Source organism: Monomorium pharaonis, chromosome 3 (genome assembly GCF_013373865.1).
Source record: "Monomorium pharaonis isolate MP-MQ-018 chromosome 3, ASM1337386v2, whole genome shotgun sequence".
Lineage (NCBI taxonomy): Eukaryota > Metazoa > Arthropoda > Insecta > Hymenoptera > Formicidae > Monomorium > Monomorium pharaonis.
In genome coordinates, this window is record NC_050469.1 from 21,286,337 (window position 1) to 21,314,136 (window position 27,800).

General features: G+C 34.0%; 1 protein-coding gene across 4 annotated transcripts; it reads left to right on the forward strand.

Annotated features, from left to right (window-relative positions):
- Positions 1 to 1,142: 1,142 nt before the first annotated feature.
- Positions 1,143 to 27,185, forward strand: LOC105830310 (phosphoinositide 3-kinase adapter protein 1). Of its 4 annotated transcripts, XM_036284334.1 has the most exons (19): positions 1,143 to 2,049; positions 2,192 to 2,953; positions 4,986 to 5,041; positions 6,350 to 6,731; positions 7,018 to 7,206; positions 7,434 to 7,681; positions 19,884 to 20,043; positions 20,114 to 20,501; positions 21,455 to 21,751; positions 21,966 to 22,104; positions 22,487 to 22,677; positions 23,224 to 23,290; positions 23,724 to 24,041; positions 24,123 to 24,164; positions 24,519 to 24,944; positions 25,034 to 25,144; positions 25,399 to 25,493; positions 25,587 to 25,800; positions 26,161 to 26,756. In XM_036284334.1, coding segments are annotated over exons 2-19 (3,921 nt in total). In that variant the 5' UTR covers positions 1,143 to 2,049; positions 2,192 to 2,951. The 4 variants fall into 4 exon arrangements, with proteins under 4 accessions (XP_036140227.1, XP_012525010.2, XP_012525011.2 ...); XM_012669556.3 differs by having other exon boundaries at positions 1,143 to 2,953; positions 26,161 to 27,185; XM_012669557.3 differs by lacking the exon at positions 2,192 to 2,953.
- The last annotated feature ends 615 nt before the right edge of the window (positions 27,186 to 27,800 follow it).

Consider the following 27,800-nt stretch of genomic DNA (forward strand, 5'->3'; position numbering starts at 1 on the left):
AAAAATATTTCCCGGCGCTGTGGCAAAATATCGTTAATAAGCAAATTTGATAAAAAAAAAGATGAAACATTTACTCAAATGTTTAAGATTTTGTTCGATGAGTATAGGTTTACAAATCAACGGTATGTTAGATATCAGTTTGACTTTTGCTAGCGGAAGATCGCGATAATTGCGGAATTAATTTCCGGCCTTGTGAATATCGTTGATTTGATCAGATCCGAGTGGTGCAGCACGTGTTTCCTCCGTCGCGGTTAAATCGAGCAATCACTGACCATCGGTACGATAATTACTCAAAGGGTTTTACGAGACACGGCTGGCAGAAACGTGTCGAAAGGGTCGAACCCTTTCACCGCTCAAGGAGATGCGTACGCCTTCCGAGGGCAGGAAATACATGCTCCGCTCGGCTTCCGCACGCATATGCGTGACAGACACGCAAGCCTGCGCGCGTGGCTCTATACTTACCTCAGCAGAAATTGAGGTGAGCACCGAGATACATTCGTGTACATACATTTTATTGTCACATTTATCACAGAGATGTTCATGTGTTACCTATTAAGCGATGATATATTTTACAAGACACGTTACTAAATGCTCTCTTGTCGAAAGAAGAAACGAAATCTTGTACAAGTTTTAAGAGAAACGCAGGTTAATCTATCTTTCTTTGTTCTCCTGGGTCTCGTCTTCTGTTTTATTTTTTGGGTTATTTCAAAATAAAAGATTATAATTTAAAAATAAATTATTCACGTGTCACAGAGGGCTCTAAATTTCGCTTTCCGTGGACCATTCGATTAGATTTGTATGGCAAGAACAGGTCGGTATCGACTAGACGGTCCTTGTACATATTACAGAAATGTAGTGAACTTTTTTCAAAAACAATGAAAAAAAAACTGGTGACCGAGGGTCAAGAAAAACGCACATCGGTCAGTTTTTCTTGACCGTCTACGAGCCCGTCCTTCAGTGTCTCAGCTTATCCGTCCTTGTTTATCCCGAAATAACGTTTCGTACGAAGCATGGGCGTTCCTTCGCTCCACTGCCAGATGCGTGGGTGGTGGTAGTGAAGAAGAGAAGGAGAACGTTAGGCGAGCGAACGAGCGAGCGAGCGAGCGAGCAATCATATGGTAGCACCGACGACGGGGCTCCCTCCTGGTCTGGCTTGTCAGTGCTTCATGAAGTGTTGTGCCGTACCCGTGCACGATTCCTGACCGAGCACGACCCTGGCGGAGTCAAAACCTTCGGAGTCCCTAAGCGATAACTGGGAAGTCCCGTGAAAGACCGCGCGATCTCTTTCCACAGAGTTCCTCTTCGCTATAAGGATACGGCAGAGGTGATAACAGTGCCCGAAGCGTGAAAAAGAAGAGGAAGCTACCTTGATGTTTCTATCTTAATTGCTGCGTGATCGAGTGGAATCGAGATCGCGATGATCGATTGTCGTCGGTGAATCGCAATTGACGGTGACGCAATGTTAATTAAATGTCAAATGCACACATACACCAATGCGTCAGATGATTTTAATAAGAGACGTCTGCAGTACTCTTACATTAATTGTACATTATGCAATGAAAAATTGCGGAAACTGTCCTGAGGCAATTACCGATCAACTCGGCACATGAAATAATTTGCATATAATTTGTAGTTGGGCTGTCTTACCCCCCTGATAAACAAGACTAGCTTAGATCTACAATCTTAAACGAAGAAGTATTATTTTTTTATTTTATGAGAATGTGTTGGAGAATATTAATAATCCTGAATAAGTACAAAGATGCGTGGAAGAATTATGAATCATAAAATACAGATAAGCTATGCGAGAAAGATGTTACGGATTACGTGCAATTCAGCAGGAGAAGAGAAAGAAAACCGGGAAGAAGCAAATAAAAATTGGCAATCTTTCACGAAACACACGTTCACGTCGTTTATGCGATAGTGTCAAAATGACGTGGCCTGCAGTACATTATAATCTTCTCTTTCAAATATCGTCTCTCAAGAATTGTTCGAATTATAAAACGGACAGAAATTGAATCATGAAAGGCTATTAACGGTGAAACATTGAAGGTGAGTTCGTAGACCACGTGATAAATCGATTAGACTTATATTTGCATATTCGTACTCTCCGGCGTACTATGCAAAATTGACTTACGTCCGAGGAGTAAATCCGTCTCACTTTTATACCGACCACATCCACTTTACATTTCAGGAATGAATATTTTTAGGACGCTCATACAGAACATATATATATACGGATATTCCATTAGCAATATATAAAGCAATCTGCATATAGCGTATTTGATAAATCGATACGCAAATATAACGTATATTGAAACGTGCCTCTTTTATCGTTTTTATTATTTTCAATTTAAAGTTAATTTAACGATATAACAATGCTTTTAATTAATGTAATATTTTAGTCCAGTTTGTTCACGTAATCTGATTTCGTATAATTAAAAATATGTCGATGAATTAAATCAAAATTAAAAACACATAATTTTGAATTATTCCATATACTCTAAAAAATATTTTTTAAATCTCCAAAGAATCTTTATTTGTATGCCATATCTTTACCTCTTCCTTATCTCGGTAGAAATTATCAGAAATAATCTTGAGATAAATTGGTCTGTTTTTCTTCTAAAAAAATACAGATTATAAAAAAAAAATAGTAATAAAAACGGGATGAATGAAGTGTAAAAAATGATCAGATGAGCCGAGATGTTTTTTTCAAGCGAGAACTTCTTGATTGTGCTCACGCTAAGCCGCGTCTTTATGGTCTCGAACAACGCACTACATTCTGGATATAGCGTGTGCCGCACATGTGCTCGTTCACAGGGGCACGTGTACATCGCAGGATACAGGCTTCTTTTTATCGGACCATGCGTCGCTGCAGGTGCAGATGCAGGGCGCAACGCAGCGCGGCGTGCACCGCGACGGTCGCAGGAACAGGCCTCTATTAATAGCAACGAATGTACGTGATTTGTTCAGGGAAACCGCGTTTAACTTTGGAAGCGATACTTGAACTAACTTCTGCAAAATATGAATAAACACCTCGATATTTTCAAGACTTTTGTGAGTCACGCGAACGCGACGTAACGCGTGATTTTTGACGATGCGAAATTGTCCGCCGTATTTGTACAAGATGATCGATAAATAATCGAAATAAAAAACATTGTCGCGCTTAATAGATTTTTTATTTGTGATATGCGTCATTTGCCACACACGTAGAAGTCATTAATACAATACATTATTTCCATCTTAATTGCAGTCTCTTTCAGAACAAACGGGCTGTAAGATGTAATTGATATATGATTATATATTGTAATAATCTATGAGATTATAATTTTTATCAACTGTTCTATTATGTAATTTTGTTTTACAAAATTTAATAAATAAATTTTTAATAAATGTAATAACACTTCAAATCTTTTTTATTCCAATATTAAATTTAAAAATTAATATTTTTACATTATATTAATTAGTTAATCATAATTATTTCTCACGTCACTTTACCATATTACGAATTAATATTTGATGCTATTGAAGACAAATGTTTTAAAATTTTTGTTTTTAAAATTTTTGTAAAAATAATAAAAAAAATGTCTTTATTTTAAAAAAATTACATCTTGATAATCCAAGAATTGTTGTGTATATGTACTGATAAATATAGCAGATTTTTCGCTTCTTCTGTAAAATCCGGTAAAAAAAAGTATATTAGAACTCTTCGCCTTTTCATGAGTACAATCACCTTATTTCCCTCTCTTTCAATCTTATGTTGTCCTCTCTCTCTCTCTCTCTCTCTCACCCTTTCTATTTATCTCTCCTTTACCAAGCACACGTTCTACCTCTCCTGGTAGTACGAAAATAGTAACCGCTGCAGCAACTATGAGGGCAGAAAATTGTCGCAGCATTTCTGTATTTGTTGAAATAAATTCGAGGAAATACACAGATTCCCAGCTAGTATGATCAATCATAGTCACGTGTATTGGTAAAAATAATTATTATATAAACCTCTGTAACGCAAGGAAAGGTAGACTATAATTATGCATAAAAATAGGTTCTATACAAACGCGCAATAAAAATATTAAAATTATGTTACGAGTTTTGTGCAATTAAGGACAAAACAATTATATCGAATAAAAGAGTACCACTTGACAAATAATAGGATTGCAATTATTATGTGCTTGTGCATGGAAAGAGATATCATTTCATAAAGAAGATTTTCTGGTGAACCAATTTGATAGGTACTATTGTACGAGTAATAATAGCCGCTGCGAGATGCGCGGATAACAACGTGATAATGTCGCGTGCATATAACACGTGAATGAATCGTATTTGCACTCGACCCCCATTTCTTCGTTCTCCATCCCCTTCTGCGCGCAAATGTAAACGGGTCGTGTCCCCGTGCGCGTAGTGCTAAATATAATATTCGCGTATTTTCAGCGATGAATGAAAGTGTCCAGCGGTCACTTGCACTTTCCCGTGTGCGATCTTCTGAATCGGGAGAAAGAGAGTTCGCGATCGCGCCGAGTTCTTTGATCAAAATTTCAGCAAGAGATTTCGGTCAGCAAACGGAGTCAAACGCACGGAAAATATACGAATAGACTGTGTCTGAGAGACAAAAGGATTTGATATTTCTAAAAATCTGCAAAGAAGTACAGCATTATTGAGATGCAAATAATATTTTTTTCTTTTTTGTTAAGAAGTAGAAAGGTTTGGAAAATAAAAATTAATAAATATTAAATATTTTATTGAGTTGGATTATTATATACTACTTTTCCACCTTTTTACTTTCTTTACATTAAATAATAATTATATTATTATATTTCTAATTAAAAAGTAATTTTAAAAATATACCTTTGTAAACCAGTTTTTCATATTATTTATCAAATAATTTTTTAAACGCTTAATGTAAGAGTTTTTTTAAATACATTTTGTAGCTCATCAGATACAAAAACTTACGTAATAATAATGTAACACAAACTGTGCATTTTATATTGCAGGGGTATCCTTGGCATTCAACTGAGCCCTTTTACAGAAGAAGTCATCATGGCAGTCGGTAAGTTTTATTCTTTCCCGATGCAATCGCAGCGGAGATCGCGGAGATCGCATACAGATTTCAGAGGGGCGTTCGGCACGCGGGACACGTCGTTCACGAGACGCATAATCGTGCGTCCGTCACATCTCTCACTTCCATTCACAGTCAAGCAGTAGCCTACTCGCGGCAGTTGTCGAAATCGAAATTGTAATCCGCAATGCAATTTGGCATTCTCTCATTTAGATTCGGGAAACGTAAGCGACAATGTAACTCGAATATTTACACCGAAAATATAATAAAACTTTTTTTTTAATTAAAAATAAATTTATATATCTCTAAGGGAGCTATTTTACTCAACGTTTTACCCCTTTACCTCTTTTACCACTCAAGGCTTACTTTGCTCATGCGTATGAAAAGAAAGAATTTGTTTTAGTAAATTTTTGAATAATCCCTACAAAAGATAATGAATAACGTGCATAACGAATAAAATTTCATTCGAATAGCAAACTAGATAAACTTATCCGGATAATGTGCCCATCCTCAGTGAAACGGCTCACGAATCGAGGTGATGCATTTCCGGCGCACCGCGTATTCCTGCTGGTTCACCGGGTGGGGGAACAATGCTATGTCCGGTCCGATGTATCCCCCCACCGTGGCGAAACGCAATGGACGTAGCGAGGCTCGTCCATGGTGTCCCATGGACGTAACACGGCTCTCACAGTCACAGGTGGACTCGCTATTAGCTAAGTCGCGGGGGCTACAACACAAACTCGGACCGTGATAAAAAAGCGAATGCCACTGCGAATGACGGTTTAATCTCTCAAATAAGACGAGCGCCTACTCCACAGTTGTATACGCGATATTGACGTCGATGCGACGTTCGACAAATTATGTTGGAAAAAAATACGCGAACGACATTTAACGTCTGATCCATTCGATCTGATTCGCGATGCGAGTGACTTGAAATTAAACTCAGTTCGATTAGACATTAGGGTGCTACATTAGACTAACTAATTAATTTACATTGATTAGTTGTCTCTTCCTATTGGTGATCTAAATGCGATTAAAGTGATCGTAAAAGGGAATGTTCCTCTCGATTAATATAACAGCATCGACTGTACTACGCAACAGAGAAACGCACACCCCGCTAATTGTACAACCCAATGATGAACATGTCATGGAAATTCGAGCAATCTCAGGTCCTCTACAACACCGGTTCGTCTCGACGTTCACTGCGGTGACACGAATAAAAGATCGCATCATTAGACCGCCGAAGAAGAGAGTGAATTAAACCCATAATTCGGACCCGTTCGATACGTATGTTTGCAGATAATCCGTCGTACTTCTCGCTGTCCGGCGGGACATCGAAAACCGCGGCAACAACGTCATCATCTCCGACGTCGCCAAGGGGTTTCTCCGCCTTATTTCGTCGGAAGGCCTGCAAAATGGGGACGCAGGCTTCGTCTCAGGGTGACGTCTCGGGATCCACGGGCGGCCACAAGAGTCGCGGTAATGCGTCAGGCACGTCGACGGAGGAGCGCGTCCCAATGCTGTCGCGGAATGGCGGGAGCCAACGTAACAGAAGAAGAAACTTCTGCCTGCTCCACCGGTCCATGAGCACGAATCCGGAACAGGAAAAGGCACAGTTTTTCAAAGGTGACCCGAGACCGTCCGACATTGCGCCGCCGTCGCCGTTATTTAAATCCAAAAGGTAAAAGTCGTTTTTTTCCCCCTCAAAACGTACAATTCAATTAAATTTAATTTATTCAATTAGTTGCATTTTTAATTCAATTATGCGCGTCTTATTATTAGCAGCAACTTGAACTTTGATTGTTAGAATTGAATTGTAATTCAAATATTTATATATTTAATCGAAATACATAAATATTTAAACCGAAAGAATTTTATCAAGTTAAACAATTTTTAGTCAAATTAATAACTTTTTCTTAGTGTGTATTAAGATGTGTATTAAGTGTGTAATTGTTTTTTCAACACAGGTCGAATTCGCACTCCGAAAAGGATCATCATCCTGGTCAGACCAGAAGAGGCTTAAAATCTACCAGCGAACTTCTGTCCAATGATATGATCTTTTGCGACGTAGCGGGTAATTCCAAAGATCACACACATAACGATGATGACAACAACGATGACGACGCAGAGGTCTTCTTCGGTGAAAACGATGCCAGGTTAATATCGATAAAAGTCGATAAAAAATTATCGTCTTTTTTCTTTCACCTCTTTTACTTCATTTTCTTAAATCCCCGTTTATGGCGTTTCAAGTTATATAGTCTTGTGACTAAACTACAAATCTGCTAGAGAATAATTTGTAAAAAATGGAGCACACGTTTACGCTAAATATAAAACGGATATTTAAAGGGAAAAAAAAACTGGAATAATACAGAATCTTTTCCAGATATTACAACGTTTCTTCCACTCTTCCCATGACCGCCGGCCGAAGAAGGCACTCGATCGGCACTTTTCTCGGGAAAGAAACGGGTAATATCGTGACTCCTGGTCGACAAACGAGAGGATCTAGAAATCTGTCGGAAACAGATACGGTGGTGTCGCTCGACGACATCGATGGCATACATTGCAACAAGAGCAAACGACCGTCTTACAACAGAAACAAGCGAAGAGGACACAAGAACTCGTCCCATAAGGGTGAGTACCGATCGACGTAATTTCGATTCTTCAAACGCTCATAAAGCTCGTCCGTTAAATTTCGATATCACATGAGATACGCGTGGATTGCTTATAAATTTCCTGTCATAATTAGAAATGTTATCGAGTTTAATCCAGATTGGATTAAAAGAACTGTTTTTGTCTCTACAAAAGCTCGTGAAAAGTTTATAGACACTATATTTGCAGGCTCGATTTACATGGAGATGATTTAATTTCCCAAAATAGAAGTAAAAAAAAAATGGAACCTGTGATGAATGCAAACGATAACTTCAATCAACTTGTGAAATGGACAATTCTATCTTTAGTTCTAATAGTATCTCAATTCTAGTTTTTTTTTATTAGTAATATCCTATCTAGTAATCAGATAAATTTCTCTTCCTGGCACATTGCCCTAAAGACACTCTTTCGTATTTAAATCTTGAAATGGCAAGAAGAGTTACCGAGTCGCACGAATTTTTCCTCTATCTATGAACATTGATTGTCATTTCTATGAGGATAGCCCACTCGATTGAAGAGTTCTCGCATTCCCACGTCCCGTTTGTCGCACGCCCGCATGAGGCGCGAATCACGCCTGCTGTGTTATAAAAATCGGAGCACTGCGAAACAATTTCGATCGCTCCATTGCATCGATTGTTCTCCAATTTCTATTCATACGACACTTCGGCTTTAATTACGGCGCTGCAAAATGACAATTGAAGACAACGTTGTATTTTTATTGGACGACCTTTATGTGAAAAGATCCAAGTATCTCTATATAAAAAACGTAAAATTATCTTCATTGCGTTTAAATCGCGGATTTAAATATTGCATTTAAGCGACTTTATTAATCAGTTTTAACTTTTGTTTAATTTACTTATTAGTATAAAGTACAGTCAGTTTTAACTTTTAGTTAAGATTAAATACAACAAATCTCCTAAGTTAACAAAATATTAATTTAGTGAAGAGTAATAATAATGTATTTAATATTAGAAAAATAAGTAGTATAATTAATTTTATAATATTAAGAAAATTAGAGAGAATTTCTATGAAATTATTTCTTGAAAAATTTGCTTTATAAAAGAGAACAGTCTATGTCATAAAGATAATTCGCAATCTGAAGAACTCTAAATCTATTTATACCTTTATCTAAAACTTTCAAATTAAGTTTAAAAAATCTGAAGAAGCATAAATCAGTGATAACGCGAGAATGTTATTACTAATTTAATGATATATATATATTTTTTATTTTAAGACAGATATCGTACAAGCAACGTTATTGTAAATTACTTAATTAGTTAATTCAACGTGTCTTTAAAATTAAAATTAAAATTAACATAAACAGTCTATAAAAGATATCCGGCGATCTCGCGATCACGTAACGGATTAAATCCGAGACCGGGTCGCAGATGAACCAGCGCGTAAGTCGGATGAAGACCGTTCCGGAAGTTCACAACCTTTAGTATTCGGTGAATGATTTCGTTGTTTTCCAATGGTCGAGCGTGCTATACACCCAATCACGAAACTCCGAAATTTATGGTATACGTGAGCAGCAAAGAATTTTTCAATAAATATAAAACTAATTTTTTTTAACAAATAAGTCGAATCTTAATTTTATAATGGACAGAAATATATGTAATTTAATAATTAATAAAGAAACAATAAATTGGAAATCGGGAATAAATTTACAAACTAAGCTTATAAACAACAATCACGTAAAAAACCTTATTTTTTATTTAAATCTTACTCAAATTTTGCAGTCATTTAATATAAAAATATGATTAATAATACAAATATGATTAATAAATACAAAATCTAAACGCGTATTAAATATTAAATATCAATATATAGTACAACTCTTAAGTTATAAAATAATGCAAATAATATTACTCTATTCCATAAAAAACGATGCGTAAAATGGACCGATTTACGGACGATAAATATTACTAACGTATTCAGCGACCCAAAAAATATAAGGTGACATAAATGATTTCCATTACACTTGTAGATCGAGAATCAGCCAATTTTATCTACCCATTGTCCTTTATTAAGAGTTTGTTATTAATTATTTATATAATAATTTAACAATTTTTCTAATAAAAGTTATAAAAAGTTCATAATAAACTATTAATAAATTTACGATAACACGATATTAATCACACTATTTTACTTAAGATTTATTTAATATATTAATAACTTATTAAAAAATCATACTATGCAATACGAAAAATTTATTAAAATTGGTAATAATTATTAAGAATTAATATTTCAATTAGCATTATATAAAAAATATCTATAAATAAAAGCATGAGCTATAGAATAGTTCCTTAATTAAGAAAGTCAACGTACGAGGTTGTAACACATGTGCATTTAACAGCGAAAATATGACCTCAGTCAGCATCCGGTCGTGCTTTAATTACAACCGGAAATGAATCGTAGATATTCACGCAACAGTCAAAAAATTAATTCCATCTGCGATATAACCAATAAAATGCGTATAAATGAATAAAATAAGTATAAGAAGATATTCAATAATAAACGATCATCTTCATTATCTCCATTAATTGACTTCATAACTAGGCCATATCGACATCTCGTACATCCGGCCAAGAATTTTTTTTTATATATCCACTTGTTACGTTCTGCGAAACAAATAGATATTTCAGACTATTCCAAAACGATAAACAATATAAAGACAATATATAAAAAATTATAATTTAATGTAAAAGAACTTTTTTGTCACAAAAGAGATAATTTAAAAAATTCAATTCCCGCGTAAAATTGTTTTTTATGATTACTTTCGAAGTTACGTTATGCAATTTCGAAAAATAACATTCACATTGTCCATCCCACGGAAACAACGTGTTCATAAACAGCCGAGCGTTAATTTGTTCTTTCAATGAATCCGTCGTTTACGAGGTGTCGCGGCGGATAAATATCGGTACGTATTTGTAAAGCTTAGATAAGTTTCTGTATTTTCACGTGTCTTCCGTTGCAAACGTCGCGCAGCGTGTGTGTCGCTGCCAACACGAAACGGAAATATCCGTCCATATGTTGACACGAGGTTGCAGGCGGTTGTATTAGCGCGCATCCTACGGCCTCATCGAAAGAATACGCTCCCCCATGCCATAAATTCTTCCCTCCCGTCTGAAAAGACCGTTCCAAAAGGAAAATCACATGCTTGCTTTGCAGCCACTTTTAAATAAACATTGGCAAACGTTCTTCAGTTACATTAAAAAATTGCATAAATTATTTGTTCGCCAAAGTCAATTTTTTTCTGACAAAGCACGAAAAGCCTTTATTTTCTATCATCATGTATTATGTTTTTAACTATAATCAGTAACGCAAACCGTCTTGTATTGTATAAGAAAACGAGAACCAGTTACGCAACGAATTTTACATTGATCTGCGTGAATCTGACGGAAATACGCGTGTTAAAAAGATCAACTTGCAGGGCGATATCAACAAACTGGGTGCGTCGAGCGATAAACCGAGCTCACATAAATCTACTGAAAGACGAGGGTCAGTAACCGCGGGATTAAGCATTCTGTCTGCATATTCGATTCTATCCTCATATTATTTACCGGTCGTACTTCCTGGTGTTACCCCAGCACAGATCTAGCGCTTCCGGCGCTGACAGTTAGTTTCCGTCAAGCGTCTCACATCGATCTTCTCAACACAATAACAAAGAGAAAATATTACAATAGATCGCATATATTTTAATAATTAAATTAAATCTCTCGGTTTTTTTATTATAACGCAAAAAATGAAAAATATGGAACACACATTTTAATAGACATGTCTCGAACTTGAATAGAATTTTTCATATTTTTCTTCATCTTTTTTTTATTTTGACTTTTAATATGTACAAATAGAAAAACAATAAGATTATCAAATAATGTAGTTTCGCGGAATTACTCACCATTAATTATTCCCTTTCTCGTGCTATGAATTCTGAAGTTGCATTAATTAAGCTACATACAAATCGCAATAGCGTTAATTAGTACAATTAATGGTGTGCATATTAAACCGTATTCCACTCGCAGCCACGCGTGCTTCTACTTTGTTCGGATTTACTATTAAATTATCATGAAGGCGGTCATGCACGTCGCCGTTCGAGAAATGACAAAAACATCCGGAAGAAAGGTATCCTCCTGCTTTGATATTTACCCGTGCAGTAAATGTTTACGCTCTGAGATTTTGTCCAGAAACCGTAGTGAAACGAAGCTTTTGTAAACTGCTAGAAAGCTTGCAACTGCTGCAATTGTTTATGTCTTTCGGTTCCGATATATGACGATGTAAAACATTTTAGGACCTTCCTAATATTAGACAAAAAGAATAAAAATTATAGTAATTTTTAATGAAAAATTAGAATTTACGTAAATTATGCTACTAAACTTTCTTTAACATTACATGACATACCAATACATAAAAATTATTGTATATAATTTTATCATTGACAAGAAATAACTTTAGCATAAATATTTTAATAACAGCGGCATTAAGTTTAAATGAGAAAAGATAAAAACATGTTATAACCTGATTTAAACAATATAAAACTATTTTTATAACTTTCAGAAATAGGATTACCACAATAATATTTATAGAGGCTGAAAGGGTTCAAGACCGATCAGTGTTACGTGCTTTAGTGTGGGAAAATAATGAAAATTTTTCTCACGAAAATACACGTCGGTTTTGGTTGATTCGAAATGTCAATTTAGATTCGTGCTCGAAAAGGGATTTGAGAGGCGCGATCGGAGTTGGAACGACCATCAAGTACATAAACGAGCTTTGATTGGTCAATACGCGATGTCCGGTATAACTACGATTTATCCAGCGAATCAAAAGTTGCGTCCGTTTCTCTTCGATAATTCCCACCCGCTCATCGATCCCGCGGATCGATTGTGAATCGACTGAACTATGTTTCGTCGTCAAACTATAGACACATATCGGTATTTGCAAAATGTGTTTTCTCTCAGATTTATTTTATAAATTTTTATTTCTTATTAATTAAATCAAGATTCACAAGCTATAGATATTATTATTATATAGATTTATTGACGTCTTGCACGAGAATGCAATTAATATAAATTTTTCTATCTTTACAACTTAAGAAGATAATTAGTTTATAATTTAAAAAAATAATTTCTCTTAATTATTCCTAATTTAAAACAATTGATTTTATTATAATCTAATTAACTTTCAGTTTTATTTTTTTTAATATTTTAGAACGCTGCCTATAAAAAAAATTTACAAAAAATTTCTCCGCGTTATATTTCATATAACTGGCTCTATAAATCTCAGCTATTGCTTCGTAAATAAAGTTGTTTACAAGATGTATCGATAATATAATGTATATGTGCGTGTAATAATCTAATAACGGCAAGTAGTTTCGCGAGATTTCTCATAAATTCGTTCTCATAATCCGTTCAAAATACATAAAAATATGTTAAATTTAAAGAAAATTCAAAACATATATTTTTTTGTCTCACTGAACATTGTATAATATAAATACAGCATATTCTATAAATATATAAAAAATAAAGAAAATATATCATTATTATATTTCATCGCAAAAAATTTGAAATACCTCGCAGATTTCGACAAGTAAGTATTAAATTCCTTTTTTTTTTCGATTTAATTTCTTTTGCATTCATTAATAATAAAAATAAAATTTAATATAAAATTTTTCTATACTTTTATATTTTACTAAAAATACTTAAATATATTACAGACGAATTAAAAATGTTTATCTCTTTTCAAGATTAATCATCTACGATAATTTTCTGTTTGACATGTGGCAGAGTTGAAAATGTGGCAAAGACTAAAAGGCAATACGGATGGAACACATTTAGTCTTTTAGTAGGTTAAAATTAAATTTGCATTCTCTTAGACATTATTTTGTTTAAAAAAATATATTATAGTACATCTCATGGCATTACTGTTATATGTACAAATCAATCAAGAGGCTTCTCATGTTCTAAACAAAAAAGCAAGAGAAAACAAAATTTTAGCATTTTACTTCCACAGATTCCTTTCTTAAAGATATTTTGTAGATTCTTTGATTAATTTAATGCCATCTTTCCCTTGAAGAAATAATGAAAAAAATGAGTTATTTTTAAATTACAAGAAACTAAAAGACTTCCAAAATTATATTTCTTAAATTCTTCGAGAGTGCACTATTTATATTTTATAATTATAGAATTGTATAATAATTTTTTTGTTTGTAAAGAGGTAAATCTAAAGAGTTTATCTACAGAACAAGACACGTCTGAATCATTCAGGCGCCGGATATATTTAGCTTATAGGATTTTTTTAGATAGGGCATCTAGTCAGAAGATTCTAATAAGCTTACAGAGATTTAATCTTTCAATAGACTGGGCTAGAGTCCAAACGGTGATGGAGCAAAATCCAAAGAAGAATAGCTTATTGTGTGACTAAACAAATTTTACTCTTCTCGCTTCGGCTTCTATTAATGTGTCTATTATCCTGAACCGCGCACGCGTGTACGTGTTTATTGCTGATTCTTTTTTTTTGTCAAAAAGGATCCAAGCTTTTAATTTAATTTTTGTTACTTCTAATTTAGAAATTATACGTCCTTCGATACTTTTAGGAAAATTGTACTTCAAATCATTAAAAAACCCATGGATAAAAGCTGGCTCGGCGAGTCTGGAACACCCTGTATAAATCGCAAATTGCATTCCAACGAAAAAAATTTTATCGGGCATTATTCCCCGTAACGGCTAATGATTCTCTTGTCAGTCGAGATTTCCGAGAAAGCGGAGAACCTATAAATGCCGCCGACTTTATCATCTTCTCCGTCCCTCCGAGAAATTTATAAACAGCGCATATGCCCCGAATGTAACCGTTATATGCATCGCGCACTGCGTTGGCGTGCATAAGCGATGATTTCTCACTCGTTTTGCATTCCCGCAATATCCGTCGCGTTTCCTGCGACAGAAATATCCTCAGTATTCGTTATTTCACATTGTTATTTCCAGAATCGACGGAATAAGCGCATAAATAACTGGTTGAAAAGTATCATTAGATAACTAGCTCGAGCTTTGGACTAAATAGAAGCGTCATTTTCGCTGCCCTTTTGACTTGCCCTTTCAACGGATCACGTATTCCACTATCGTAGCTACAAATTAATCTGAATTTTTTTTTCTTTACAAATATTTACCCTTAGATAACAGAGTTTATTTCTTTAGTTTCGTCAGATTTAGGAACACTGTCCGTTTTAGTCTCGACATATCAATGGACCGTAAAGCCAACGCGATGTGCAAGTACGATAGAGATAGCTTCGAGACGTAGGGAACTGCTCTCGTGAACCTCAAGACGATTATTGTGCCCTCGTCTGAGGGGCCGGGTGACTCAGTCTCCTACGCTGATCTGATTAATTGAAGCAGCCTAATTTCTATATCAAACGCGCGGTTAGATATGCGGCGTATGTATTACTTAGAAATAAACGAATTGATGTGAAATATTGTGATTCTGTATATATACGATATACAGCTGTATTTTTTCTTCAAGCATTATATTAAAAGATACATATACATTATATATAGAATTCTTGGAAATATTCTATATATGTAATTTATAAGTAAAAGCCAATATGCATTTGCAAGAGTGTCCGCAAAAAAGGACGAAAGTAACGGGTTAATGATAATTAGAGATGTAACGAAATAAAATACTTCCTTATTCTTTTTCAGCTATAAATATTTGTTTAATTTTATCACATAAAAAAAGAATTAATATGTATATGTATATAGAAGATAATTATTTATTAACTGGAATGATAGACGAATTAGAAATGGGAGAAATAAAAGATACGATAAATAACCGACGTTCTCTAAAAGCCACATTCTGCCAGTGGAATTTCGATTCGTCTGTGAATGAAGCCCCTGTGTTTTACAGATCTTCTCTTTTAGAAAACTATGAGGTCCAGAATAAACAGACGATAAAAGCGTAAAATTTTTTGAAGGCGAATATATACTGACTCAAATTATTTTTCAATTAATCATTGTTTCTAATTTATAAATTACTAATAACGGATTTTTATTTTAATCTGTTAAGAAACATGGTTCTTTGTATAATTTAAATAAAAAATGGCCAAATTAAAGGCAGGATATAAGAGCTATCGAAAATATGATTTACGTTCAATTGCGAGAAACGTTTTGATTGAAACATCTTTTTCTACAGGAATGACAAAAGTTATATGTAATTCTACAGTTATTAAAAGATTTTTTGTTGGTCCCGTCGATATGATAATGATCAATGGATCGCCACGTGGATCCAGAAAATCTCTCGGGTCGTCCTAGCGATGCGCCTGCGCCGGACACGATGGTCGCGATGGTCGGTACATCCCGGAGAGAAATATTCGAATGTCCGCTCAGTCCCATCGCGCCTCACGCTAGAGATCGGTTTTACACTCGTCAACTCCCATGCATTCTTTTTTTTTTTAATTTCTGTATTAAAAGTCGACATAAAATCGATAAATTCAAACTTGAATGCAAAAAAGGGAATGCCTCTCTCAATATTTGACATATACTGTTTTAAAAAGTGTTATTTATATATGTATTAAACGCCGTTTTTAGTTTATCTTCTTAACGTTAAAGCGTTTCGATAAATTATTCATGTACTCAGTGGTTTACTTTAATACGCGGATAGTACTTCTTTTTAGTGGCTTGAAATGAATGGATGGTGATGTCAATGAGTGCATAGATCATAGTACCGAAGTGAAAATGAGGATAAAAGAGGAAGATTATTATGCTAAACGGAGCGCCAAGTACTTTGGTAATTAACATCCGACACTATTTCATCTTTTTCAGGCGCGATGATAAAGTTAAATGCTTAATTAATGAACAGATTATAAGAAATCGGTTTTTTACAGAAACTTTTTTTTAGTGGTAAAATTGATACGGCATAGTTATTTACTCTTGCAAAATACCCCGCATATCCCATAATTAATATTCATGACAATAAAAGCATAAAATGTTGTTTGTGAACGTGACATGCGCGTTTGCATCTTTCACAAATTCTTTATGAAAGCGTCAATGTATCCAATGTATCAACATCGCGTCCCAATGTATCCAATGCAGGATACGTGATATGTTAATGAAATGCAAAACCAACTGCGTGTGAGTCGAATACAGATGAGATTGAGGTAGCGTCAGATTTACAGACTACTCAATTCTTTGTTCAAAAATTATCTTATTAATATTGTAGACATTTAAAATAATTTAATTACTTATTATTTTATTTTTACTTAATATAAAATTTGTCGATGTATGACACCAAATTTGTAAATTAAATAATAAAATCAAGTTTTTACACACACAGTTAAAACTTTTACTCTTAAAAATCCATAAATTTGTGATATTGACTTTTAACTTAAAAATAATTAATATAAGTTATATTATTTAAAAAAAAACAAATAATATTCACATTTCAATTTTTTACTATCAAGTTTTTTATTAAGTCATATATAAGTATAGTAAATTAGTAGCAATAGTAATAAATATCATTAGAATTATTTTCATAAAAGAAATAGATTGTTCATAAAGTTAATTAAACTATTTAATTCAAAGCGACTGAAAATGTTTCCTGAATGTGATTAGGATACTAAACGTGAGCAAAAATTTATATATTAAGACCTAAATTACGCAAACGGATTATATTGGCGAAATATAATGAAGATTTAATTCAGTCTATCGTCACATATTTGGTCCACAGTTGTATAATACCGTCATTGTTTGACGTAGTCAACGCAAAAACGGATGATGTGGATGGAGAAACTTAGCATGCATCATACGTACAGGAAAAAATTATGGGCATCGCCTAATTCGTCTTGCCGAAGCCGAGCTTCAAAAACAATGCATACGGGGTGGGGTCTCGAAATAAACGGTACGATTTCCTCTCGAGAGTGACTTCGGGCAGTCGTACTTCGACATTCGCGGACTCGTCCACGTTAGAAGTTCTCGATTAGGAGAGGCAAAGGTCTTATTTTAATTTAAAAAAAAAGAAATGTTATCAAAGTGCACGAGAAACCACCAGCAACACTCAACCGCGATTGCATATAAATAAAAGACTACCTTTATAAAAATGTAATATTGAACAGTATTAAATTAGCCAGTATTACTTGTTTTGAGTATTAAAAGTACTAACAGCAATGGTTTTAATACTTAAAAAAAGTATTGATTATTTGGCAATTTAATAAATTTAATAAACTGTCCAGTATTACATTTGTATAAGGGTAGAATTTAGACAGTTATTCAAACGGAGGGAGCGACGAGAATTACGTGCTGGGGTGAGCCGTTCTTCAACAACTCGTCTTCTGAAATACAATCGGGAGCGTTCACAAGAAACGATGGTTGATATCTGCGTTAGCCCTCGACCGCGAAGACGAGACCGGCCGAACTTTTTAAATCTTGCCGCGATAACACGTAAGTCAAAGAGAGAACGAGAACTCTCGAAAATGCAAATTATCGCGCGAGCGCACGATACGCGAATCGCGAAAGAGAGAATCGTTGCGTCTAGGCGTAATCTGACTTGCGCCTCTTCAAGCGCTTTGCTCTTTTTGCAGCAATTATCATCATTCAGAAGCGACCCACGTGCATTACAGACCGACTGTATTTCCCCTGATATAATATTATCATCGCGGTTTCTCGCTATAATTGTCGAGCGCAGTTAATAGTTAAATAAAATTACAAAATACAACTTAATAACATGATAATTATAATATAAAACTATAATGTGTGTAATATAGTAATATAAAATTTTATGTGTGTATGTGTGTGTAAAATATATTTTTTTAATAACATAATAAACTTGAAAGTCAAATTTGAGATAAGTTTAAGATTACTTTTGCTATAAGCAGAATAATAAAAAATATTAGAATTTTCGATTTTTTTAAAAAAAGAACAAATAGTATATAAACGTCAGTAAATAGGACAAAAAAGTGCTAAAGATGTTGACACAAGTAACATTAACGCCAGCAGTTAAGTAATTAAAATTTTATATAAATGCTGTGTAATGTAACGTAAAATTTACTTTGTGTCTAGATATGGGTCTTAACTTACAAGTAATGAATCCAATTTAAAACCGGAAACAACGAAAACGGAAGCCACGCGCCTCACGTACCGGGAGTAAAAGTTGTCGCGACAGTCCGTTAATGGCATAGAGACTAAACTTTCCTTTTTCTTCAGTTACTATTATAAAATGTTTTATTAACAATAACTTCCATTTTTTATTTTATAAAATATTTTGTATATTAAAATAATTTATTATTTATTATTTATAAAATATTTTAACATAAAAAATGTGCGAGAGAAAGAAAGAAAGAGAGAGAGAGAGAGAGAGAGAGAGAGAAACAAAAGTGCATAAAAAAGATTAAAGGTTGCTTTCCTCTTCATTCAACTTAAAATAAATTTTTTTTTTTAATCTTCCCTTAAAATTTCTTAAAATTTTTCAAAATATTAGAATCTCAAAATATTTATATGTTGAATGTTAAATATAAAAACGATTTGTTAATGATTGTTAATGTAAATGATTATTTGCTGTTACCAACATTCAATTGAAGAGAGATTGTCATGCGTATTCTCTGTGTCCGCATGATCTGTATATCAACAATATCACGTTAAATTGATTCGAGTCACTGACTGCACGATACGACGGTAAAATTTTACAGGACCGTTTCATGATTCTATGGTCATTGTTTTCGCTCGTAGTACGAGATAGTCGCGTTATTCGCGGCATTATTTCATCAAACATATTACAACCGCCTCGCGTGCTCTGTGATGTGCGTCACGTGAAATTAAATGCATTCCCCGTGCGTCACGACAAAGTTAAATCAAGGTTGCTTACGACACATACAGGAAACATTTTGTAAATTAAAGGGCGGTCACAACTAGGGCAGCAAATTAACACGCTGAGAAAGAATGGATAAATTATTAATTCATTTGCCGCAAATAAAGTTCAAGTTCAAGTTAACGAAATAGACCTCCATAATTAAACTACAATATTAATACGATCAATTATCAAAAAAAATGTTCACAGTCAAATCTTTCTTTCAGAAAAATATATTTCGTCAACTACATCCTTAATATTGTTTGTGACACTTTTTTCGTATACGTCCCCGTACGAGTAGCAATCCTACTGCAGATACTTGAGTCAATTAATTTGATGTTTCAATTGCTTGTTTCAGGGTCGCATTCAGCTACAGTCTTATCAAGGGACGGACATAACACGGAGGACGATGTCGTGTTTGTCTTCAGCAAGGAAAGTGAGACTTCTAATCTCTGGGTTAACTACCTCACTGCGTGTTTCGAGCAAATCAGCCGTCAGCAAGGACGACCGCCGTTCAGGTAAGTACGATCAGTGAAATATCTTTATCTCTGTGCCATAACTTCTAAGAAAACCAATAACATTTCTCAGAATACGTCATATCGCGATTGAGGAGCCGCTAGCGTCGAAGACTGAAGAGAGGATCCGGTCCTCGCGTCTTCAGATCGTCATTGTGTGCCCGATATTGCTGGAACGCATTCGAACCAACCCGGAACACGCCATCCGTCTGACCAGCCACCTGGTTACCGAAAAAGTACTGGCGATGATGCTGGGCGTTCAGGACGGTCACATCAGTGATACACATAGGTCCAGCCTGGTTTCTTATGATCAGTGGAAGAAATTTTTCGTGAAAAACCAGGACGAGACGTTTGTGAGCGAATTGCTGAACGCGGCGATCGTTATTCTAGGCACCACGCCGCCACCAGCCCTTAAATGCGACAAGACTGCATTCTCCGTCCATCCAAAGAAGGTCAAGCTAGTAGGTTCATTTATCGTACATATAGAACAAGATTATAAAATATTTTAAAACAAATTTTAAGATTGCAAAAATTGCATACTAAAAAACGACAAATCAAATATATATACAGAAAAAAATTTATTATTAAAGTTATTCAACTTTTTTGGAATATAGTATATTAATTTCATAGTTGCTAAAGGGAATGCTAAACTGCTCGTCAAACTTGATCAAGATCGATAATGTAGAGTCATTCGTGCACATCATTAACAACATTTTGTATGTATTTTTTTTATAGATTTGAAAATTCTTTTCCAGAATTAGAGTTTATGTATTAATATCAGCTTATGAATTGAATTTATACCAAAAATTAAAAAATTTTTTTCAAATTGCTCTTTTTAGACACAAAATTTTCGTACTTATTAAACTTTTTTATTAAAATGTCTACGCTCAATCTATCTGAAAGCACAATATTGTTCCTAAATGTTTGCTCCACTTGGGCCCAGGCTTGATTTATGCATACAAAATCTAAAATGTTTACATCAAATATATTTTGTTACAAGTTGACGTCAGAAGCCGACAATTTTTAAATTTTTTATCGGTTTTTCTACAAAATCGTTACGGTCTTTGTTATCGTCTATACTTTAATTCTGGAGAAGAATTTTTAATTCTGTGCATGCAATTAAAAGATTAGTGAGTAGGAAAATTATTGGTAAAACAACTTTAGCATCCTCTTAAAAAGTAATAATGATCAAGTAATGGGATATTCAAGTAATGAGGTATATCTATTTATTTTTATTTTTATTTAAAATATATATTGATAGTATGAAAAGCTTTGCAATATTACATTTTCGATACTTATAATTATTAAATGAATTAGTAAATTCGAAAAACTTTAACGAATGTAAAATATTATCTAGAAATCTAGAAATATTGCAAAAATTTAAGGTACAAAAATATATATTCCGTGTTCGCAGGGGCAGAACAGAATAATCGTTTTGCTAAACGAGCCATTGATTCCTTTGGATATTGTCACGGTGGTCGTTGATCGTTGTGGCGACGCAATTGACATAAACAATGTAAAAAAAAGAAATCCGTACACGCTGCAGTTTTCAATACCAGAGAGATGTCTCGAAGTTTCTATGTTGGTTGGTGTAAGAATAATGAAGAATGGATCCTCGCTCGGCGTTAGACAAGTCAAATGTGAAAGTAGACTCAGAGAATTAGATCAAATTCTCAGGGCGCACGATAATCCCCTTGAGTTTATGTGCCAGGTAATTTTATTTGAAGACTTTTACTAGAATTTAATTTAATACTCGATTTTCATGATGAATTACATCCAGAATATTTTGTAAAAGAAATGTAGTCAATTGACAAAAAAGACAATTTGCTTTTAGTTTAATCATTTTAGTATCATCGTCATAAACAATCAACATTACAGACCTTCAACCATTTAACTCATTATTGCATCTTTCCTATCTATTGTAGACTTTCGGCTTTAGTTCTACAGACAACAGGGAACAGTTAGACAATTGGATGGTCCATGCATTTCAAAAAAATATCCCTCCTCATTTCAATCTTTTGTCTACTCCGAATGGTATGGTGCCCGTCTATAAAAATTGTACAAGTAAGTAGCTTTTAGCTCAATTTTATTAGCAACATATTCAATTTTAGTTCAGATATTATAATAGTAAACAACATAAATAAATAAGCCAAGTAAGTAGTGTTCAAATTTTTCGAAACAATTATAAGCTTAAATTGCTCATCAATTTAATTCGATATTACGTATTCTGACTTCTTGTAAAGACCAACGAATATGCGTGACATGCAGTTTGCATAAACTGGAAATTATAAAAAAATTTACAAAAATTAGGTACCAAAATCAGCCGCAAGATATAAGATTAATGTTAGATTTTTTATTGGTATTTGATAATTTCATCTATTCTAATCTCACACTTATTATTATTTATCTTCAAACGTTCGCGATTTGATTTTCGGTCTTGTTTCAGGTTCGGAAGAGTATCCGACATTACTGCATTTCGCCGCGCGATTTGGCCTAGAGAAATTAGCGTGGCAATTGTTGGAGTGTCCTGGTAGTGATCTAGCGTGTGATTTGAAAAACGCTACCGAACTGACACCGGCCGATCTTGCCGAGCAAGCCGGACATGCAAAATTGGCCCATCAACTACGGGGTTACATGGTACAAAAATCTCACCTTTAGACCAACGTCGCAATTATAATTGAATATAATCGGTACTATCGCGATATTTTGTTCTTTTCTCAAAGCTTGACGTTCATTACACATGTGATCGCTTTAGAAAATTTCTGCAAAAAAGCATACTCTCTTCAAAATAAAAATAAAAACCTTTATTTAATTAAAACATGTATAAAAGATTACTTCTCATTTATTTCTTTACTTAATCTCTAAAGATTCAAGCATTCGTCTTATTGTAACAGCAGGATTTTGACGATTCTTGAATTTCTTTCTGGAGGTTAAATGAAGAAATAAGTAGAAGATAAATTTTATATATATTTTGATTTATTAAATTTTTCAAAAAATTTTTTATTTATTTTGATGTTTATTTTGTTTTTTAAATTTCTTTTACTTAATAGAAGAAAAATCGCACAAATTCGCATCATTTAATTAAATACTCCTTTTAGAACTATAAATGATTACTTAATTAATTAATTAATTTGCATTGCATGTTTCGGTCATGTCTTTGGATTTCGATGGGCGAAACTTTAGCAAATGAACGAGTTCACCAACATGTACAGCTACCTCAAAGTTATGAGCCAGACGAACCGATCAACAGGTATTGAATAATATATCACTAATATTATGAAAAGAATTCACAAATCCTCTAAGAATTAAAAAATTTTTTCTATTAGGATGATTAAAATTTGCATTAGTGTTTAGTGTATAAAGTTTAGTGTACAAAAAATAATTTTACATTAAAAGAAAGAAGAAAACATGATATATTTTATACAAGGCTCCAATTTCGAATAAAAAAATTTTCTTATTTCACTTTGTACAGCTTTTAGTAATACATGTATACATATATGTATGCACCTCGTAAATTTAAAAAAATTATTTTACATTTCTTCAGGATGTCTTTTTGTACAAAAATCTCTTGTACGAAGAATAAAGAATCTCCCTATATCTAAAACGTACAATAAGAAATGTAGAAAGGAATTTAATCTCATTAATCTTGAAGAAACTTAAGAATAATGCAAGTGTATATTTAGGAACAAATTCAACCACGGATGTCCCGTCGACAATTGCGAACGAAACTAGCAGCGAAAAAGAAGATTATTGTCAACCAAGGCCCTTAAGCGAGGCTTATTCGGTGCCACCAATTGCAAGACCGATAACGATTCTGATCCCGAGTCCACAAACAGCAAGCACTTCTAGTACGGCCACAAACCCCGTGGCCGCAAATTATTCGATCGTGCCAACGCCTACGCCAGTAATTAATAACCAGCTGCCGTCCACACCTACAAACTCGGTCACGTCAAGTGAACTAGATACATCTTTCCAGGATTATATGAAAATGCATGCCACTGGTAAATATGCTGAATTATTTTATAGATAATTTCCAGACAATTATGATATAATAACTGTACATTAATACATATAATTTGCAGATTATTCTTTTACCACAAATCCTCTTCATCATAACACAATTGGCAAGTATTTCATATAAGTTATATGTAAATATTAATATATATATACTTCATTTATCGGTTTTATATTCTTGTATATTTAATAAAATAAATATAAAAAGTTAAACTGAGCAACCAATGTTGTCACTAGATAAAAACCATGTAAATTTATTAAATTATAATTTATATCAAAACATTTCGATTATACTTAATTATTTTCAGTCGTGTTTTAAGAATTAAAAAATTAGGAAATTGTCGAATTCTGTCAATTACATTTATTAAAATTTTAACAATTATTTCAATTTCTAAATTTTTATCTGATTAATTTTTAAAGCAAATTTCCGAATTACATTTAAAATATAAATTATATAATTAAAGGTCCAAAAATAACTACGAGTACGACAAATTTACCGCCGTCCCGAACAGACACACCTATTCACCAGGAAAATCACCAAAGTTCCTTAGAAGCACGGGAGGATAATTGCAATCAGAAAATGAGTCAAAATCTCTACGGAAGAACATCATCCAATAGCAGTACCAAATCCAGAGAACCGTCAGGCCCACAGGACGAGCTGCTGGAGATCATAAACGATTTCAAAAACAACGTCTTTACGATATCTGAAGTGGAGAGGCTTGTTGAAAATTGGAAAAAACGAAACGACGTTCAGCAAAGTTATAAGGACAAGCAGCGGCAGCTTACGGCAATGCGAGAAGAATACGACAGAATACAAAAAAAGATGAAAGACGAAATGAGGACTCCTACGCCGTTCGACAAGATACGAAAGTTCTTCTCCAAGAAGAAAGGTATCACTTTCAACATACCCTCTAGAATCATTTTTATCTAATTGATTGTCAAAACAACTATTGACGAAATTTCCTGATTTTTGTTGCAGATACAAAAGAATCTGCTACTACCGACTCTTCTACGAGCAAATCCGAAAGTATTAACGGCGGCTTAGCCGATCGTCGACCTGTCAGTAGTTTAAGCCTTCGTAGCTTCTCTAGTAAGTAAATCCAGCACACAGCAGCTATTATATAATAATTTAAAATAGCCTTAATTTTATTTCTTTTAGAACACGCACAGAAGTCTTAGAAAGGCCTTTAAAAATATTTCAAAAACAATATGTAAAATTTGATAAACATTTTGAAGATCTTAAGGTCCTTTTTACAATTTTTATAATATTACTATGCTCTAACTGCGTAAATAGTTGATTATTTTATTTATGCGTTTGTATCCTAATTCTACGAAACTTCCTAGGTTCATCCTCGTCTGGTAGAATGAGCACTGTCAGCGGTTGCAGCGGTGCAAGCTTGGGTGACAGTGGAACTCATTCCGATTCCGAAGACAGAAAGGTGCGAACGTCACAAGTCAAAAATAATAAATATAAAATAACAACATTCCTGTTTCTTGATTAAATTAGATTTGCAAATTATGCTTATCTCCAGAACGTCAGGGATGAGAAGACTGGCATGATGTCCTACGAAATACCACCTGCGCCTAAACCGTTCACAAACAGGTATTCACCGGCGTCCGGGTATTCCCCACTACCGTGTCTCTCAATCACGCGTGATCTTGATCTCCGACAGACACAGTCACCGTCGAGAGCCGGCGATAATGAGTATTACATTGCGTTTCCACCATCGGGATTACCCGTTCATGGTAAATCGAGCATTTTCATTCTTATCTCAGGCATCAAATTGTTCCGAATAAAGTTAAACCCGTATCAGACTACAGATTGATACTAAAATTGAATTGGAATTTGACTAATCAAAGCAAAGTTTACTAAATTTAAGATTGGTTTTCTTTCTTCTGATTATTTTAAATCCAATCTCAATTTTTAATCTGATTACTTGATTCTTAACAAACAAAAGATATTTAGAGAATATCTGAAAAATTACTGTTTATCTCAAGGTATCTTGTATGTCTTTTAGCTGAAGATGTCTAACTAAAATCACAATTTAATCATTCAGAGATCCTCAAGATCTCAAAGCTAAATAATTCGCAATTCAATGTTCGCAGCGTTTAAAGCGAACGGCTCTCTGAGGGAACTGGACACGCCGAGTTCACCGTGTGAACATTCGAGGTATCATGACTTTGTCCAGAACATCGCCATCTCATCAGACAAGCGTCAGGAGGAAACCAAGGCGACGAAACACAACAGCTACACGAACATCGAACCGGCGGCGTCGAATTTCACTCCAGTCGTGCCGCCAGGAATGTGCATACCAGACTGCGCAAGCAACGAATCGACGTCCATCGATTCCGTTCACGTGGACCGGGAAACCCCGGAAAAACACCTTAACGATACCGATCCCGACATCGCAAAGGTGAAACCTCCGTCGCTTGCTCAGTCTATCGTTGACGAGGTCGACTCTGCGCTCGCCGTTCAAGGTCAAGAAATCACAGAGACAATACGCGACGAGAAACACGTATCGACGGACTCGGCGAACATTTCAAAAAACACAAATGAGGCGACCGAAACCACTAGAATGCCGGAATACATGAACCTTGCCGCTAATATGGGTCACGGTGCCGCCAAGGTTCTCGGCGCCGTACCAAAGAAGCTGCCTGCACCACCCGTGCCACCGCGAGGTACAACCTTTCACACTGTATAATTTCACGCAGACAATGAAGACGCGCGAGACTTTTGCAATGAAAGACAGAAACAATCGTTATTGTTAAAAATCAAGTCAATAAAAAAAATGTCTGGGAATATTAAACCTAAACAGCGACATTCTCCTATTTTCGTTTCTCATCAATGCAGTTCTTTAAGAATTATTTCTCTCAAATCAAAGATTAAAAAAAGAGATTACGGGAATTCCTGATGACTGAGAAAGATATTAGTGACTCATACGGATGTGTTGCGAGAAAAACATCCTTATTTAGCATTTCTTAGCGTTTGGAAAACTTATTTATGTCACATATCGATTTATAAACTAATTAAATGTCTTAATTGTTAGAATTCTGTCCATTTCCTCAATGTTATAAATTCCAAAATCTATAACTCTCTATTTTGTGATTTTGAGAAACAACGAATTAAAAAATTAGAAATTACTTTTATGACGTATAAACATATATATAATAATCTCTTAACATAGAAAATATTATAATTAAAATAGAGAATATATAAACATATAAAAATAAAATATATAAATTTATTCAAGTTTATAATTATAGACGATTTTATCTGTTTTCTAATACATTTTTAATAAATGTTTACTGTCTATTACGACTAAGAAATAAAAGCTAAAAATTCAAAAAAAAAATATATATATATATATATATATATATATATTCATTCATGTGTTTTTATGTAAATTACATATATATTGTGCCTTTTATATATAAAAAATCACGACTGAAATTAATAGATATTAATAATAATTTAATCGTTAAAATTTCTAAGTGTTCAATAATTGTTTGTAACATAATATATCCACATTACCTACTTAGGTAAAAGTATAATTGTGTTAAGTGCGAGACAATAGTTATCGCAATTACCATTGATCAATTTCGTTTTTATAAATGTTTAGCAAAAAAATTCCAGGTTCTTAAGAATATATTTGTGAGTCCCGCCCGACTGATATTACCAATGCACAAATAACGCCGAATTAAATCACTTATTCTCTTGATTAAAATATTACTGGTTCAATTATATA

Bases quoted from the DNA above. Each gene is read 5' to 3' on its own strand.
- LOC105830310 (XM_012669556.3), top strand. The intron at 5,042-6,349 runs GTAAGTTTTATT...GTATGTTTGCAG, and splicing joins AGAAGTCATCATGGCAGTCG to ATAATCCGTCGTACTTCTCG. The intron at 24,042-24,122 runs GTAAATATGCTG...TATAATTTGCAG, and splicing joins TATGAAAATGCATGCCACTG to ATTATTCTTTTACCACAAAT.